This window comes from Eufriesea mexicana, unplaced genomic scaffold (assembly GCF_001483705.2).
Source record: "Eufriesea mexicana isolate 0111107269 unplaced genomic scaffold, ASM148370v2 scaffold1532, whole genome shotgun sequence".
Classification (NCBI taxonomy): Eukaryota; Metazoa; Arthropoda; class Insecta; order Hymenoptera; family Apidae; genus Eufriesea; species Eufriesea mexicana.
Window position 1 is genome coordinate 234,815 of NW_016909636.1, and position 18,784 is coordinate 253,598.

The 18,784-nt window shown below is 29.3% G+C and overlaps 3 protein-coding genes across 4 annotated transcripts in view; 1 reads left to right on the top strand and 2 right to left on the bottom strand.

Moving 5' to 3' along the window:
- The window catches only part of LOC108548323 (unconventional myosin-XVIIIa), a gene marked incomplete at its 3' end in the record, with an annotated part of 172,661 nt that extends 168,132 nt beyond the window's left edge, over window positions 1–4,529 (bottom strand). Inside the window, exon 1 of the mRNA XM_017901194.1 lies at window positions 2,815–4,529. Coding sequence (XP_017756683.1) covers window positions 2,815–2,949 — 135 coding nt within the window. The remainder of the gene's footprint in view (window positions 1–2,814) is intronic.
- A 497-nt stretch (window positions 4,530–5,026) lies between these two features.
- On the top strand, window positions 5,027–6,830 carry HemK1 (HemK methyltransferase 1). The gene is made up of 5 exons (XM_017901188.1): window positions 5,027–5,392; window positions 5,770–5,858; window positions 5,920–6,133; window positions 6,246–6,499; window positions 6,587–6,830. Exons 1-5 carry the CDS (start codon window positions 5,144–5,146, stop codon window positions 6,828–6,830), a joined length of 1,050 nt encoding a protein of 349 aa, XP_017756677.1. The 5' UTR covers window positions 5,027–5,143.
- Window positions 6,831–7,914: 1,084 nt separating this feature from the next.
- The window catches only part of LOC108548307 (uncharacterized), a 14,541-nt gene continuing 3,671 nt past the window's right edge, over window positions 7,915–18,784 (bottom strand). Inside the window, exons 2-10 of one of the 2 annotated variants that reach the window (XM_017901177.1) lie at window positions 13,618–13,930; window positions 12,160–12,337; window positions 11,105–11,774; window positions 10,467–10,723; window positions 9,779–9,951; window positions 9,350–9,581; window positions 9,034–9,214; window positions 8,579–8,750; window positions 7,915–8,213 (exon numbers count right to left, since the gene is read on the bottom strand). In XM_017901177.1, coding sequence (XP_017756666.1) covers window positions 7,937–8,213; window positions 8,579–8,750; window positions 9,034–9,214; window positions 9,350–9,581; window positions 9,779–9,951; window positions 10,467–10,723; window positions 11,105–11,774; window positions 12,160–12,337; window positions 13,618–13,930 — 2,453 coding nt within the window. In that variant the 3' untranslated portion in view covers window positions 7,915–7,936. Of the gene's footprint in view, window positions 8,214–8,578; window positions 8,811–9,033; window positions 9,215–9,349; window positions 9,582–9,778; window positions 9,952–10,466; window positions 10,724–11,104; window positions 11,775–12,159; window positions 12,338–13,617; window positions 13,931–18,784 lie in introns of both variants that reach the window. The other variant, XM_017901176.1, reaches the window with a different exon arrangement.

Genomic DNA, 18,784 nt, shown 5'->3' on the forward strand with positions numbered 1-18,784 from the left:
TTTATTTATATTTATTGATAATATATTATATTATATATTGATATAATTAGTAAATTTATAAAGTAATATTCAAAATATATTTGATACGAGCATGAATATATAATATCTAGCAAAGCTCAATGTTATACATAACGATGTTTAATATAATTACTTTTAAAAAATTTATGGAATTTAAATTTGTTAAAAAAAATCTTAAGTATCTTATATATATTAACGGTTTGATTGCCACGCTCTTTTTATATAGTACACTCAAGTGACCACAATAAAATTTCTATTATTCTTAGGATATAATGAATTATCACAATACGGCAAAAAAGAAAAAAAAAAATAGTGCAAATTATTTCTATTCAAAGTTCTCTATTTATTTAAGTTGTTTAAATTTTAAAAACATGGTTAAAATAAAACAGATATAAATTTAAAAAATTAGTATCGTCGGACACTTATGACCGCCATGACAGTCAACGCGTTAACATATTAATTATAATCTTGCGACGATTATAAATGTTCATCTCCAAAATTAATTAAAAAAGATATAAACATTAATTAAATATTATAAAATTTAACGTTATATGAAAAATTATAACGAATAGCCTATATTTTTATCTAAACATCCAAATATGTTAAAACTATTTTCCTATATTAAAAAATCTACGCAACAATTACGCACATAACCTAATCATTATGCGTATAGATGTGTGATTTCACATTTCTCGGTATAAATATCGAGATTCTGATATCTTAATGATCGCCGACTGTGAATTAAACGAGACTTAATGATATAACACTTTCACTTGAGTTACACTACCTGCTGATAATGCATCCGCATTTCCTCTTTAATTACGAGACATAGCATTGCTCCTATACGTCCGCGACAAACAAATTACTTCCAGTACATCGTACGAGTTTTCGTCACATTTATCATCGTACCGAACTTCAAATATGTTTCTAAATAAAACTAACGAGGAGGAAGGATGGTTAAGTCCGTAAAAACTAATATACGGTCACAGAAAGTTCGAAAGAGAAGCTGACATTCGAATGTATCGAAATAAATCTCAAACAGCCGTATCACGATGCTCTGCATATTTCTAAATTTGCTTCGCGAATGCATTAAACACCTCTGATACGTTGGCTATTTTTAATTTGATAAGCGTGACAGCAGACAGATGGCGCTGAACCAGCGCGCATGCGCGTGAATGCGCGCGAGTGTTTGTTTATCTTTGGTTATTATCCCATCATGGAAAACGTACGATATTGTGCAAGTAAATATTATTGCATTGCCAATAGGGATGATAAAATGAAATAACGAATTTATTTTCAAAAGTAAAGATAAAAATCGACATTTAGCCGGTTTTACGAAGAATTTGATGCAATGGAAATAACTCAATAAAAATAATTAAGTTATTCGTTTAAATCGATATACGTAATAAAACGGAAATAAAATAATTTTATAAATCATCACATTCTTGAATTTTATTAAACAAAATGGAGGATTCGACGAAACTTAATTACGAAATAACCGTAAATTATAATTTAAAAAAGAAATGACACTTCGTGAATCCAATATTAAAAAAAATATGATAAAAATATTTTCGTAACATTAATTTATATTTTTATTTCAGTTGATAAATGAGAACTTTACGTTACAGCGAATTCTCGAAGAATTTCCTGCCATAACCTAACATGCATGAGTCACATACCATTGAGTGACCTTGAATTACCTCGAAGTTACTTTATACAAGGTCAGTGATTTTTTTTTACTTCATTACAAAACAGATAGCGAAAAACGCGGTAATTTACTTAAAACAAAAAAAAATAATTAAATTAAAATTAATTAAAAATATATATAAACAGTTTTTATTTTTTGAAATTGCATAAAAATAACGGAAAAAGACTTTCTCTAGCTTTATTTAATAATATTACTACTTTATACGATACTTCAAGCAGAATTTATTTTAGGGACACCCTATATATCATACTACGGAAAACTCTATGTACACACACTGCTTCTTATCACCTATCATGTAACACATTATCTGCCCAAAAGCATATCACGTGAATTATTTTAAAATACATTTAGAAATTCAAAATTGCTATCAATTAGAAAAATAACAAAAAAGTACATATCCAAAATATACATAAAAGAATCTACTTTAATGTATAAATTAAACCATAAATTATAATTATATTTGAAACATTAATAAATGCAATTAATCTAGTACAACTATTTGTCTATATTTACTGCGTCCCATATTTTTTATTAAGATAATAAAATTCTAAAAAAATTTTAATTTATAAAATAAAAAATTTTTCGTAAAATTAAAAATCGTGGAATTTTTTTAAGTACCGAGAAAGCTGTGGAAATTTCTCTAAATCGTATGAGGATACATTTGTGGTATGCTGTTACTATGGTGAACACACACCACTCGTCAAATGCCATCCAATATCGATTTCTTCAAAGGTGTTCGAAAGGAAGAAAAGAACCCGTAGATAAAAGGAGAAGATTATCTAGGATGAGTCAAACTCATCGAACGAATCGTATTAGTTATCTATGTACAGCCACTTTGTCATTGATAAGCGAGTCGAAGAGAACGCTGCATGTATTCAAGGGTCAACATTCGATATATCCAGTATAAACGTACTTCAAGAATTTTCTTATCAGGTAAATAAGATAAACCTTACGAGATAATATTGTGCACATTTCGCGTTCTAAAAGAAAATATCTTATACAAACAAAAAGTACGATTATAGAAGTAAAGCATACTAATTTTTAATCGAATTAATATTGAAAAAATAAAGAAAAAAGAAAACACGTACTTCGTCCAAACGTAGCAATTCCTCAGCGGACATACTACTACGATCTCTTTTCTTGACATCTTTCCGTTCCTTCTTCTCACGCTTCCGCTTCTCCTTGTCGTCCTTCTCCGCAGCCTTCTTCATAAAGTTAAACATCTTCTCATTCACAGCACAGATCTTGAGTCGAACGTGAGAAAGAGATAATGCAGGATATCTCTCCTCTCTTGATAGCTCGCGCGTGCACAGTTCTACGCGCAGTCGCGTATTTCGGTTGGCCCCGCACGCATAACGCGACACTGTCCATCGAAACGACTATGTGTGCTCGGTCACACCGCCGTTACGTGCAAACACTAAACAACCGACGAAATCACTCCCCTGCGACGGCTGTACGATGCCTGGAGAGAGGGAAGGGGGGAGGGGCGTGCACGCTCGCGCAACGTTGCGTACGCGCCAAGCGAGCGCAAATCGGTAACAGGAAATTCCCTGTCACGAACGAATTCCGAGTAAACGATACGTCACTTTCGATGCCCCGTTATTTTACGATACAATACGAGGCACGTTTCCTTCGGCACGCTTCAATGTATTCCCACTCGAAACGGAACCAATAACAGGCACGGCCAACACTCGCGCATTACTCGCGAAATTTGCAACACTGGATTTTCACGCGGCACAGATCACGAAGCACTGTATGCGTTGGTAGATTTTCAGTCGATGATTGACGGTATGGTGAGACGTGACGCGTACAGGGGCGTGAACCTACCAGAGCAAACTGTTTCTTCATGGCCGGTCGTTTCCGGCATTCGATCCCAACAAGGTATGCCAAAACTGAATTTTTCTAAGATTCTTCCGTTGCGTTGCTTCCGAAGGCTTTTTACACACAGGAAAGTGAGTCGATTGGTTAAAACGAATGGAAAGTGTCCCCTTGTATAGAATGCACGACGACTGATCGAAAACACGGTTTTATGCACTTGGATAGTCCGCTTTTGTGTTAGTCGTGTTAATTTTTTTCTCCGCTGCTTCGCCACCGGAAAGCATCATTCCGTGTGAAAACAATATCGTGACAATCGCGCGTGACAGCAAACTTTTACCTTTGCGAGGCTTTCGAGTCGCCGGTATACCGACGGGAGAAGGCGGAAGGGAAGGATAGGAATACGCGTGCCTAGAACGAAGAGGAAGGGGGGAAGGTTGGAAAGGAGAAAGAGAAGCAGGAGCGAAAGAGCAACGAGAATCTACATGTCATTTTTCACCACACCTTACTCTCACGCTCTTTGGAAAGCTTCTGCTCATAAACAAATGCCATACAGTCACACGAAGGAATGTTAAGCGTTGCAACGGCGTGCGTAACTAGTTCTTCGCGGCACAATCGAGCGAGCCCTTGGAACGATAGGTGATGTCACACGAGACAGGGAACCGACGCGATTTTCGATACGCGACGAAACTGACAGTCAACGCGGCACGAGACACACGTCACAACACCGCCACCACACCACCCGCCGCCATTCACTAGACTAAAGACGCGTGCAATTCGTATAATTCTGTAGATCTAGACTGCTCGATACAATTGTGCCGTTGCTCCAAAACGATCATACACGTGTCCGTCGGAGCGTATAACAGCCTAGCCCATTGGATCGTTCCCTTTGTCAAAAAAACACAGTCAATAATAGATAAAAGTTCAACGGCGCACTCGTGTGACACCGACGACTGTCATGGCAGACTGTGTCGCGGATTACAAGTTGGACCGGTGGCGACTGCTGGCGTCCTAAACCGAATCATGGCCTATAGGCCCGCACCCTTCTTTCCGTTACATATTTCTGCGCATGCGCCACTAATCGATGATACATTATCGACTGAACACAAGGCGAACGATATCTTTCGAATTTTAAAAAATCAAAATATGTATTTAATATCGATTTAATAAATAAATAATTTGGTATAACGATATTTTAATTGTGAAATAAATTTTTCGTGCATGCAATATTTATTTATATTCGATATCATGTATGAAAACTATGTATCTGATTCATTTTTTTCCAGAATTTTTGCATTCAAATACATATTGTGTAATTATGAGTATTTTAAATTAAATATGTATATAATAATTTACTTGCCCCATACAATATTTAATTGCTCCTTCTACGTCAAGCCTTTCTCTGCTCAATCGACGTTGTATTATGAATAAATGTAATTAAATGTGCTTCTCAACAGCTGGCAGCACATAGCAGAATTTCGCGAGTGGAGAATTGTGGGTTCAATAAATAATGTTTTGATATTATGTGCATCATCACGTGAGATAATTCTTGGTTAGAAGTATAATTGAATGGTGATGACAAACTATTTTCTATGAAATATAATGTTTCGATATTTTTCGAGTGCTCGTGCTCTCTTCAGCGTCGTAAGTACCGAAGCATGTATACAATGCAGTAAAGGTAAAATTATCACATTTAGTCGACCAACGCGAAGTTTGTTCACAACAAACGTACAATGCTCTACTGTCGGCGAAATTATCAAACAATGGGGCGACCGGTTTAAGAACGAAGGTATCCCAGAACCCGTAGAATCGATCGAGCACATCGTTGCGCACGTCATGGGCACTAGCAAGGTATCACATTTACTAAGCATTGAACATAACCATAATATAATTTCAACCCTTCACTCTTGTATTTTCATATTGCCCAACGTTAACTGTTAAAGTTATTCACCGGTATTCACTCTGATAAAAATATTTTCTTTCAATAAATCTTCCCCCGATACTTAACCTCTTCAGTCAAAATAAAAATATTAACCTATATTGGTACGTATTTATTTATTATAATATAAAGTACTTAAAAAATATAATAAATGTGATTTCTTTTTATGCGATTATTTTTTAATCCTATCAAAATGAAATCAATAATAAAGTATCAATAAATATTTATTTGATATATTTATGTATATTCCAGATTTTAAGATAGCATTTTAGTAAAAATTTATTTTCAGATCTTAGATCTTGTAAACGCGCGAGATGAACAACTTACATCAGATCAGTGCGATATACTGGATTCATTGTGCGAATGCCGCTTATCTAGGTAAAAAATATTCCATAAAATTATTATTTATTGCTTTCTTGCTAAAATAGAATACTTACAGAATGCCGGTTCAATACATAATAGGAGAATGGGACTTTCGAGATATTACATTAAAAGTAGTCCCACCAGTTTTCATTCCGCGACCAGAAACTGAAATGTTAGTTCATTACGTATTAAAAGCGTTAAACTCTTCCGAAAATAAAGGATCAGAAATTTTAGAAATTGGATGTGGTTCTGGAGCAATATCTCTTGCGATCACACATACCGACAAAGCAGTAACTATCATAGTAGTCCATTACTACACATTTAGCACATATTTATCTACATTGAAAATAATTTTCTACAATAAATATTACATTACGAATCATACGTAAAATTATTTTCTAGGCTAATTGTATAGCGATTGATTCAAGCCTAGATGCATGCGAATTAACCAAAGAAAACCGAGATCGACTATACTTAAAAGATAGAGTTGCAGTTATGCATGCAACTCTTAAAGATAATGGTTCGATAGAACTTTCGAAAATATTGAGTGGACCTACAGATCTCGATTTGAATTCAAAAACTTTTGACTTCATAGTTAGTAATCCTCCTTACGTACCGACCAAGCAGATACCTACATTAACTCCTGAAATTAAACTGTAATTTCATTATCTTTACATAAGCTTTAAATAGTGAAAATATTTAGGTATTATAAATTAATATTTCCAATTATAATCTTGCTTCAGTTTCGAAGACTTAACAGCACTTGATGGAGGCGATGACGGTTTGAAAGTTATTAAACCTTTATTAAAATATGCTGCTACAGCTTTAAAACCGGGCGGACGTTTACTATTAGAAGTTGATACAACTCATCCTGAATACATACAGTTTTTTACAAGAAAATATCCCATTCTTAAACTTCAATACGAACATACGTACAAGGATTTTTGTAATAATGATCGATTTGTTGAAATATCAAAATTATCGTAAAAATGTTTATAGATACTTTTTGAAATAAATAAACTAAATTAAATATATTAATACAGAATTAAGTAATATATACAAAATTACAAATATCAATAATTTATTTGTTTTCTAATAGATTACTGAAATATATTTAGATTAAAAATATTTTTGTGTTGAATAAGATTACAAAATTGTCTTTTCTTAAATAAAAAAAATGTTACTAGTTCCGATAAGAAATGAACGTTTGTTTGTGTTGATCAATTATGCATCTCAATTAACTTATGATATGTACAATGAGAAACTAAAAAAGCGATAAACGTTTTAATTGACAAAGAAATGATTTGATAGTAAATATAATAACAATTTTGATTTTATTTAGCAAATCTTACTATCTGTACAAAAAATATATATATATAACAAAAAAATAACAAATATAACAAAATATAAAAAAACATTTCTAAAAGTCGTTCTTATTTTAATTTTTTTTTTTTGCTTTTAGTATAAAAAAAGCAGTATTTTGTTTTGTTACCAATGAATCGATAATAGTTATAGTAGCATCAGTATGTATACAATATATAAGTAAATATTTTCTACACAATATATCTAGTTTCTTAATTTTGACAGTCTTTCAAGAAAATGTTAATTGCATGAATGAAGTAGAATAAATGACTAAGTGGGAATCAGTATAAATAAGCTATGTTAAATATATTACATGAAATACAAATGTTATTAGTTAAAAGCGTATGTATAAAAACTTATCAAATATTTACAATTATTACAAATATTGCTTCAAATACTGATTTTTATATGTCTTTCATTCATTTTATAAATATTAATTACTTAGAGATTGAAATTATTAGAAACTGTTATATTGTATTGGCAATTATCAAATATACCATAATTAATTATACTTACAAGTAACAGTCTCAGAAAAATCTTCATATAAATTTTTCATCAAGATATTTTCAATAATATCAATCTCTCTAAAACCAATGTAGGAAGTAGTAATTGGAATTAGCACATTCATTAATCTTTTCAAGAGATCCTTCTCAATTGTCTTTGAACTACGCTCAATTGTACTTTAGTGCTTAATACTTGTTATTGTTTAATGTTGTGAACTTTCTGATTATTTATTGTGGAGAAAATTTTTCAAGTTCTTTTTTAATTGAAACTATTAGTGGTACTGCTGGATCTTCTGGTGGCAATTGACAGTCTGTAAGTATACGCCTTGTGTCTATATCCGGTAAATTAGGCCTATGAAATGGACCAGCACTTAGTGGTCTAGAGCCCCAACTATTGCGAGATCGAGTTGGAACAGAATTTTCTGCAACATTTCCCTCGTTAGATTTTATAGGAAATGACGTACGAGGTCGACTCTTCATTACTGTTGACGGTGAAGATACGGGGCTAACGCAAAAGTTGAATATAAATATGAGTATGTATATATTATATAGTTTAATAATATTTATATTAAACACAAAGAAAATTGAAATTATATACTACTTATCACGCATTGAAAAAAGAACAAGTATCATATTTCACAAAGTAATAACTGAATGAAAAATTTGAAACACTTCGGATAAAATAAAGTACAAATATATGATAATTTATATTATTTTAGTAAAATTGCATTTAAAATAAAAGTAATAAATTTTTTTTAAGAAATATATATTAGAACTATTTAGTGCATATTTGCCATAAAATGATATCTTTATATAAATATCAATTTTATTTCATAAAAGATAAAAAAGAATTTCAATTTATAAATATACCTAGCATGAGTAGATCTTCCTTTAGTCTCCGAAAATACCGTAAGAATATCTGGTGTACGTGCTGCCGAAGTAGGTCTTGTAGCACATAATTGTACTTCAGATTTTGGATCTCTACTTCCAAAGAGACTGAAAGAATCTTCAAGAAGTTCATGAAGTCTTCTCCTCGCTTTTCCTACAGGTCCAGAAGGCAATATATAAGTTGGATCAACATCTGTTTCTGAAGTACCATTGCCTTAAATTGCACCGAGCAAAGAAATATTATTACTATCACTAATAAGATTTTTTAAATAAATTATACATGAAAAATGGACTAAAAATAATTTCTTTTAGTTGAAATAGATGCATTAAAAACTGTTTTTTTATATCAATTTTCATAATATATTTGGAAAATGCAAGTACTTAGTAAATGAATTATATAAAAATGAATGAATAATAAACGAATCAAACAAGTATACCTTCTGCAGACAAATTTTGTCTTCGAAGGTTCCAAACAATAGGGCCAACAACTCCAGGATCTTTAATAGCACTAGAAGTTCGTGCAAAAAATTTATCATTTATGTCATCACCCCTGTAGACCCCTAAGTGATCATCCTCCCGCCTTATCAATTCTGGAGAATCTATATCTAAATGTTTAACCTAAATAAAACAAATATTTGCTTCAAAACATGAATAATAAAAAAATAGTACATGTCACTAAATAATAATGTTATATGAAATATTAATTCCAAGTTTCATTATAACAATAAAAATTAAGTGAAAAGATTTACTTACCATAACTGGTTCTAGTACTCTAGAAAGTGGTTCAACGCTTTTCATACTAGGGAATGGTTTGCAAGATGGCATAGAGAGATAAGAATGTGGTGAAGCAGTAGCTTCTTCTTGTCTTGTATAATTATTTTCCAAAGAATCTAACGTTTCTAGATGGTCGACAATCACATCCGTCGAATCAGATGTTCGAGGCGTATCAATGGCATTTGTTCGAGACATTTTTCCATGTATCAATCTACAATTAAATAACAACAATAAAGAATATCTGGAAAATTATATATTTATACACTTTATATTAGCTATACGTAAAATTCGAAATTATTAAAAGTTTTAAAGTACAGAATAAAAAGACTGCTAATTAAATTCAAAAAGAAATAAAATATATAATAAAAATGTTAATAAATTTTGTATCGAGCTAATACTTCGTTGTACCTCGGTTTCATCGAAGGATGTTCCCAAGGACTAGATTCTCGTGCTTTACTTTTCTGTTCTTCGTCGTCGCTTGAAACCTCATGAATTCCCGCCTCGAGACTATCTGGTGTTTCAAGGGAGACCGGAGTCCTCGACAAACTTCCAGGAGTCTGTCTCTGACTGGTACCGTCAGTCTATAAAGAAAGATAGGATGAACAGAAGATCGATAAAACTGCTTCGTGATAAATCAGTTTAAAAGAACGTAGAACATTTCGTTGAAATCAATAGACGCATAAGTATCGAAGTTTGTCATTAGGGTTTTCTGTAACCCTATCTAGTTATTTAGATCCCCTACACAATAATGTATTTTTTCTCTTATATTTCTACAGAATATTCAGTTTAAATAGAAACAAATAAATATGTTAAGAAATATGTAAAATGTGAGAAGTATTTCAAACAAAAATCAAAGAACAAAAACAAAATTTTTGGTTTTAAATTAAAAAATTGTATTTTCATCTTATTTGATAAATATTTATTACAATCAAACAAAAAAGTGAATATTTAAAAATATGTTTAAAAAAGTAACAAAAATATATTTATGTATACATATCAAATATTTCTTAAAAATTATAATTATAATTTTTTTTAAATTATTTTTGAATTTATTTTTAAAAATTAAGTAACATAGATATCAATTATATAAACATACCTTAATTTCCATTTCTGATGTTGAGCAAGCATTATTATCAAGACCAGCAGTTGCTTGTATATATTCTCGATTTTTTTTTAAAGTATGATGACTCGGTGGTGCAGCTACTGCACTGTGTGCTCTTTTTCTTTTTGCTGCAAGAATTAATCCCAGCACAACCAATGCTAATAAAATAAAACCAGCACTTGCTGCACCAATTAGGAGCCATGCATCTCTTTTTCTGGAAAGGGCTAATGGTCGTGTTTCTTTCAAGTAAGCTATATGTACAAAAGGTGCACAATAATTTTAGAATCATTCAGAATCAAAAATTATTTAAAATCAAAATTTAATATAGTACAACATTAATTATTACTTCTAGAAATTATTCATTTTAAAATCAATTCATTTTAATTAGAAGGAATAAAATTTTGTTCAAATTATATGTTAGAAATAAATATTGTATTTTAAATTCTACATTTTAAAATCATAATTTGAAAATATTAAAAAATTGTTGAACTCATAGAAGTAGAAAAATTAAAAACAAATACTACCAAAGTTATTCATACGTTATTTTCTTTTTTATATCATCATATGTTTGCATACTAGAATCTATGAAAAAAAATATAGACAAAGTAAGTGATATAGCTAGAAATACGTACGTTCACTTTGAATAAGAACTGGTGCACCAAGTTCCAATGCAACTTCTTGTGGTGACAAAAGAGCCATATCCCTGGCAGCTGTTTCTGCAGGTACAGGTTTTCCACCTAGGTGAACAGAGTAAATCAACTTTGTAGCGCCACCTTCAGTTACACTTGTATTTTGCATTCTAACTTGAACAGTCTCCTCTCCAGAATGACTTATTAAACGTAATTCAGAACGTTTACTTGCACTTGTATTCCCTCTATCAATATTATTTAATATTTGATTTTCTGATGCTTGATGATTATCTGTGAGATTTTGCAGATTATGTATCATAGAAGATAAATTAAAGGATACATCATTCTGCAAGGATTGTTGACTTGTGTAATCTTTGGTACTGTCATTAAAATCCACTGATGTAGTTGTAGTAGATAAATTTGTATTGGATAGTACTTTTTCTTTGACGAGGCTTAATTTTTTTAAGTGAAAATTATCCACTTGAATAGGTTTGCTGTAATTTTCATTGACATTAGGTGTTGAAAAAAGGTTATTTTTTAAGCTAGGTACATCAACCAGTTTTATGCGGTTTGGCATTGTAGAGATTTGAGATTCTGAATTCGTTTGAATCCTCAATTTAGCTGAAGAAATTGCTGAATTTTCAAATATTTCTTCTTGACCAGCAATCTTGGGCTAAAAAAATGTTTAAAACATGTTTACCAAAATCTTGATTTTAGTTTCATATTTAAAATACAATAGATTATCTATTATTTAGCTATATTTATATCGAGCAATTAAATATATTCAAAAGACTGTTATACTAAACTCATTTAAAAATTTTGCAGAACAAGTGCAAAAATCTGTAATATTGTATTTTATATTGTATTTTTAGATTAAAACCATATTCATGTTTAAGTTTGTATATATATTATTTTGTATAAATAACTATAATGCTTATAATTATTAGCTTAGCTGTAATGTTTATAATTATTCATTAGGAGTATTTATTTTACTAATTTCTATGGTTCAACTATTTTATTTAATTTGATTTCATTTTATTTCAATTGAATTCAGTTACCTTATTTTCAATGACTGCATGACCTCTTGTAACTCTTCGAAATCGTGATTCTGTTTGTAAAAGTCCAAGATGACGTTGCTGTTGTCTTGAAAATGCAGTCTTATATAAGCGAGCTAATTTCAATTCGATTTTAGGTGGTATAGCTTCTCCTGCACGAAGAACTGTTAGTAACCAATATCTAAACATACGAGATAGTAAGAAATATTAATATCAAGAATTAAGGTACTTAATGAAAATAATATTATATAACTTTACCTATAGTATTGATTTTTTCAAATACATTAGCTTCTTTATACAATAAATACCTTTTAAATTAATACGTGTAATTTCATGTCATATAGACTACAATAATTTTTTCGTTTATATCAATATGAAATTATTATTATATATTATATATATATATATATATATATTGTAAATTTATTAAAAAAACATCTGTATTAATAAATTAAGACATATATTAGAAATTAATATCAAATAATTATCTTATATCCCATTCTTTTGAAATATATATGTTTTTCTAATTCCATTAATATATATAAATACATATAATACCTAATAAAAATAATTTAATAAATAAACAAATAATGAACTACAAATAATTTCTAAAACATCTTTTTTTACTATAAAATATATCTTTCTTTATCTACACTATGAAATGTGAAGAAATTATAAGGAATTGGTTAAATAAAAAATGAAAAAATATAATTTATTAATATTATATTCATACAGTTAAATTACGTATATAATATAATATGAATATCAAAGTAACTATTTTCTAAATATTTCAGTTAATATAAAAAATTACAACGCATTATTTATAAACAACACTTAAAAATCATTACATAATATTGTATCAATCAGAATATTGTACACAATGTAGAAAAAAAATATAATAGCCAAGTGGAACACAGAAGTACATGTAATTTTTCCGTCAGTGGAACAATAAACACAATAAAATACAAGCAAAGAAAAATTGTTAAATGAGTGCAAAAATGAGTGCAAAAACCAGTAGCAGCTGAATTTCTCCTCCGGACAGATGACGCACGAATCCGGCGATAAAGAAAAGAGGATAAGTCAGGATAAAGAAAGTTAAAACGCTATTTAGAGTTGCTGCCAGTACACAGATGGCCGCACCAATCCGGTCGTGACGATTTACTACGCAGTATGTCGATAATATAAATTTGGCGCGTTCTTTATGATGTGGTGCAAATATTTGTTTACAGAAAGTTGAACACAAATGTTTAAGAAAAGGTTACTGATTATACAAATTTTTTATATTTTCCTTTATTTATATATCTTTATTATAAAAATATATATTACTTTTAAAAACTGTAGAAGTTTGTTTTTGTATTTGTCGATTTAAGTAGAATATAACTTTTTGTAATAATTGTTAGGCAGTGTAGAATTTGAATACAATTTTTATTTGAATTTTATTTATATGAAGATGATAGATACCTTGGTCCAGGATCTTCCCCAATAAGGATACCAATGTTTTGATCTTCATCATCATCCAACCTAGGTGTAGGTTCAATGCAAGTAATACACTTTGGTTCATTAGAATCAGTATGATCGGGAAATAATGATTTATCATCTTTTTCTTCTGCAGGTGAGTATAATGTTACGGTATGATGAACTGTTCTGGTTTCATAAATGGTCAAGCCTTGATTAGAATCTACCCATGGTGGAGCATCTTTAGCATCTGACCAAAAAAAGTCTTGAAGATGCACTCGACGTCCTGGTAGATGCTCAATAAGAACAATTTCATCCTCTGAGATCAAAAATATTTATTTATAATAATTTATAACTTATAAATTGATCAGTTCAATGAATAAAGATGAAAGTAATATGTTTAAATAATATTTATTTGATTTATTGATGCAATCTTATGGTAAATTATATTACAATTGAGTCGAACAAGAAATTGTATACCATATTTTTTATATATATAGTATGGAAAATATTATAAGAAACTAATTTACTTCACTAATTGGAATTTGAATTATAGTTTAATAATGGATGTTTTTATAATGCTGTATAAATTATATTTACTTTCTTAAATTAATATTGTTAATATAAGGATAAAATGAATCATATGGTTTTCATATTTCTAAATAAGATATAGTTAAGTTGTGTAGTAAATATAATTTGAACTATAACTACAATTTGTTGATGAATTTTTGCTGATAAAACATTTTATTAACACACTCAAGATAAAGTTACCCCAAAAATAAATACTATAACATTTTTATGTTAAATATTTTTCTAATATAATAAAAATATTATTTATAACTAAAAAATTGAAAATAATGTAAAAATTCTGTATTATTCTGTATTGTCTCAAAAGATTGTCACTTTATTTACATAGGCAAAAATTAAATAAGCATATTTAACTATAGGAGATACTTGTTAAACAAATATAAAAAATTTTTAGATTTTAAAAGCTAATGATGAAAATAGATGAATTTTGAGAATCATTATAGACAGAAATATTTTAATTCTGTATAGATGATAATAATATAATTATTCATTTTAAATGTGATAATAAGTTAAAGCAAAATTATATGTCATTGTTGCATTTATACAGGTAAGTTAAATATATTAGAATATTTTTTACCAAATAATTATATCAGCAATTAAAATTTGGTTTTTTAAATATTTTAGTATAATATTTAATGAATAAAAAGTTCTTCGAGCATTATGCACTTTCAAATAATTCTGTATTTCCGCATAACTATGAAACAGGAATAGCCAAACGTGAATGCATCGGTGCGTGAAAGCTTCACTTTCCTAGGAATTTATCGGCCGTCGATAAGGACAATGACCTTTAGTCATGCGAATCGTTTATAAGACCATGTGACATCATAGAACGCAGACGAACTTGATCGTAAGCTTTCTCCAACGTTTAAAATCAATACCTAACCATGTAAATACGTACATACATACATATATACATGTAAACAGAATGATGAAATATGGATAGGGTTATCACGCTATCTCCTCATTTCATGAAAACTGTACATCACTAGTGCGTATAACAGGAAACCAGAAACGGCAATTAAAGAACTTTTATGCTTCGTGTCTTTGAACAAAAGACAAGGAAATTACCAATGGAATGTCATTTATGTTCATATTTACGTTTGAGTGGTTTGATATATTGTCACAATTCCATTTTCTATTTGCTTAAAGAAGTATAAAGAAGGAACTGCTCTGAATGTATTTTAAAGTAAATGAGTACATATATATGTACATTGAATAATAATATATAAATTTCAATTTTCTACAATGTTATATCAGGGTTAACACGAAATACATAATTAAATTTAAGTTTTCACTGCCTACCATCCCAACCATCTAAATACTATCCGTGCCCAGCGCAGCTTAACTTCGGTGATCAGACGAGAACCAGTGCATTCTACGCGGTTTGATCGTTGGTTGCAACAAAATTTTTGTTACAGTATGATATATTAATTCAGAACTCTTAATAATCTATTAATTTTTCCATTAATATTGATTTGAACATGATATAAAGGAAAAAAAGAAAACATAATACAATTATGCTTAAAAAATTGAACTACATAATAAATCATAGGTTCTGTTATACATAACCAATTCGTATAAAAATATAATTATGTATATAATACTAATAAAAAAATTATATTTAAATATAAGCAATTTCAAAAATAGATAATTTAAATTATCATTAATGGGAAAATTAATAAATAACATTATTGTATGTACCGTATTACACTTTAATAAATCGTATAATGTCAGCCAACGATCAAAGCGCGTAGAAAGCACTGATTCTCGTCCGATCACCGTAGTTAAGCTGCGCTGAGCACGGATAGTAAGTACTTAGATGGGTGGGACCACTTGGGAACTCCGTGTTGTGTTGTTGGCTCCCTTTCTTTTTTTTCAATATTGTTTAATACATTAAATAAATAATACTAACATACTTAAAATATTACATATTAAACAAATAATAATGGTAATAAAAATTTAATAATTCGTGTTCGGGTATCCAACAATTTTTAATTCAGCCTTTGAAATTTTGTTTAACTTCAAACAAATGTATCTTTCATTTTTATCAGATTTTAAGACTTTTAATTTTACTCTCGGGTGATTCATTTTCTATGACATACAAAAGATGTAATAGTAACTTTATTGTGTTATTATAATTTAAGAATTGATATGTTAGGCAGAAAAGATTAAATAGAAATATAGTGCGGTTTGAGATACGCTTGCATGTACTATGCTCACTTGTCAGGGCGACCTGATTTTATGGTCTGTTTGTAGTTCCGGACCGGAAGTGTCATCCAAGCTCTGTATACCTTGTCGAGTACAATTTTATGATTAGGCGATACACACGCAGAATCAACAGTTGTATCCATTGAATTATGTTTATACAGAAATCTGGATATTTGACATTTACAATAGTAATAATTTAATAATGGTGTGTAATTAGTGGTTATATAGTAATTCGGATATCTAATATTTATGATATTAATAATTTAAATGTAGTATCAAATGTATGAAATTTATGTAGGGATATGTTTTAATTGACGAAATATAGGGAATCAAGGATATTATTTAATTCCAATATATTTTTATTATAAGCCAAAGAAACTTAAGAGTAAAATACAACTAAAAGATTAGACTATTGTAAGAACTGTCACCGACTCGACTCTCTTCCAAACCTCTTATCGCACTTTTACCAATAGGACTCTCTTAGGACAGCCCTTGCACTCTCACTTAAACCTTGTAGCACTCTGTTTTCTTTTATACTCAAGCTTTCTTCCTCAATCACGCATTTCCTATAGCCTCGTTCTCGATTGGCCACGGCGTACCCTAAACATTCAGGCGCCTCTCGCTCTTCGCTTGCATTCCATACAGTCATAAATATTCCCCGTTCATCCAATCCTTGCACGCGGTCACTCGTCGTTCAACGCGCACTTCAGACAACAGTCTAAACGTTCAGTCTGAACTCTAGGTTGCTTGTCTATTGCCTATATATATTATCTATAGTCACCATCTAGATAGGCCTAAGGATTCCTTTGCACTACTATCACACTTACTATTTCTACATTTATGGAAGGAATAACGCTATTTAATTATTTCAAAATTGTATGTATAGTAATTTTACATTTACTTTGAATAAAATATTATTTAAAAATATTAATAAAATTTTAAATTTCATATACGAGTTGCAATACTTTAAGAAGCTTGTTAGATATACATTACAAATATTTCATGTGAATATTTTATATTTATTTATAATATATATTCTATTATTTATAGCACATTTATTTATAAATAATTATTGTTAGTGTACCCAGTCTAGTCCAATTATAATGATATTTCGATAATGATCCATTTAAACCTTGTTTATTTTTTATTTAAAATTAGATTTAAGAAAATAGATATTTTTGTCTTTTATTTATTTTGATTTTTGCTTCTTGAAATTTTAGAATTAATTGATACTTTTTGTAATAAGATTCTATATTTTTTATTTATAATTTATAAACACATATGTATGCTATACAACCATCCAAAGTGTCAGTTCATTTTCTTTTGTCTTTTTTAATTCTTTCAGTGAATTACAACAAGAACAATATTTTGTAACGCATGGTTTAGATATTCATGATTTTACAAATACAAACAAAAATTAATCAAAACGAAATTATTAATCAACGAAATAAATGTTTTTATTTAATAATTTATGTTATGCGACCACAGAAAATGTTTGTTACAATATTACATCACATGTTAGATGTAATGAAACTAGTTACCTACAAGAAAATATTTATTTAACATAGAATAATTCAATGATATCTAGTTTGGATTTATTTAAATCACAAATATCTAATTAATCAATTTTAAATCCGTCTATTGCAAAAAATTATTAAATTATTTAATGCAATTTATTTATAAAAAATTGTAACAATTTATACAATTACAATTTTTTATTGGTCAAAATAATTAAATTTGGACTTATTTTAATCACAAATATCTAACTAATCAATTTTAAATCCTTCTATTGCAAAAAAATTATGGAATTATTTATTGTACTTTATTTATAAAAAAATTGTAAAGATTAATTTTTTGTTAGTCAAAATAATTAAGTTTGTTAATCTCATATAATTCCTTGGGTAGTTTGAATATTGTTAAGCATAGTATAGTTCATTTGATTAGAAATGAACAGGACCATTTTTAAAAATTTGGCGGGAATTACAAAACCTTAGTGAGTTTAATGAGTTTATTTTAAACCATTTAATGAGTTTAGTTACACATGATAGTAAATTTATATTAATTATGAGAAATTAATTCTTCATGCATAAAAAGCATTGAATACTTTGCAGAACTATTCTAACAAGTACAAAAGGATATGAAATAACCGATTAAATCACGTCGTACAAACTTCCTGTGGAAGGAGAAATCCTGTCAAAAAGTTTGTCATGCTACTGCGTGACTATGAATTTCATTATTACTTAGTATGAGGTCGTTGAATCCTCTCCCATTTAATAGATCTTGAATGAACAACGAGCTCTTGAAATTTTTACAGATTTATAAGGCTGTAAAGTAAATATTTTTTATTTTACAATACATTTATTATATATAATTATTT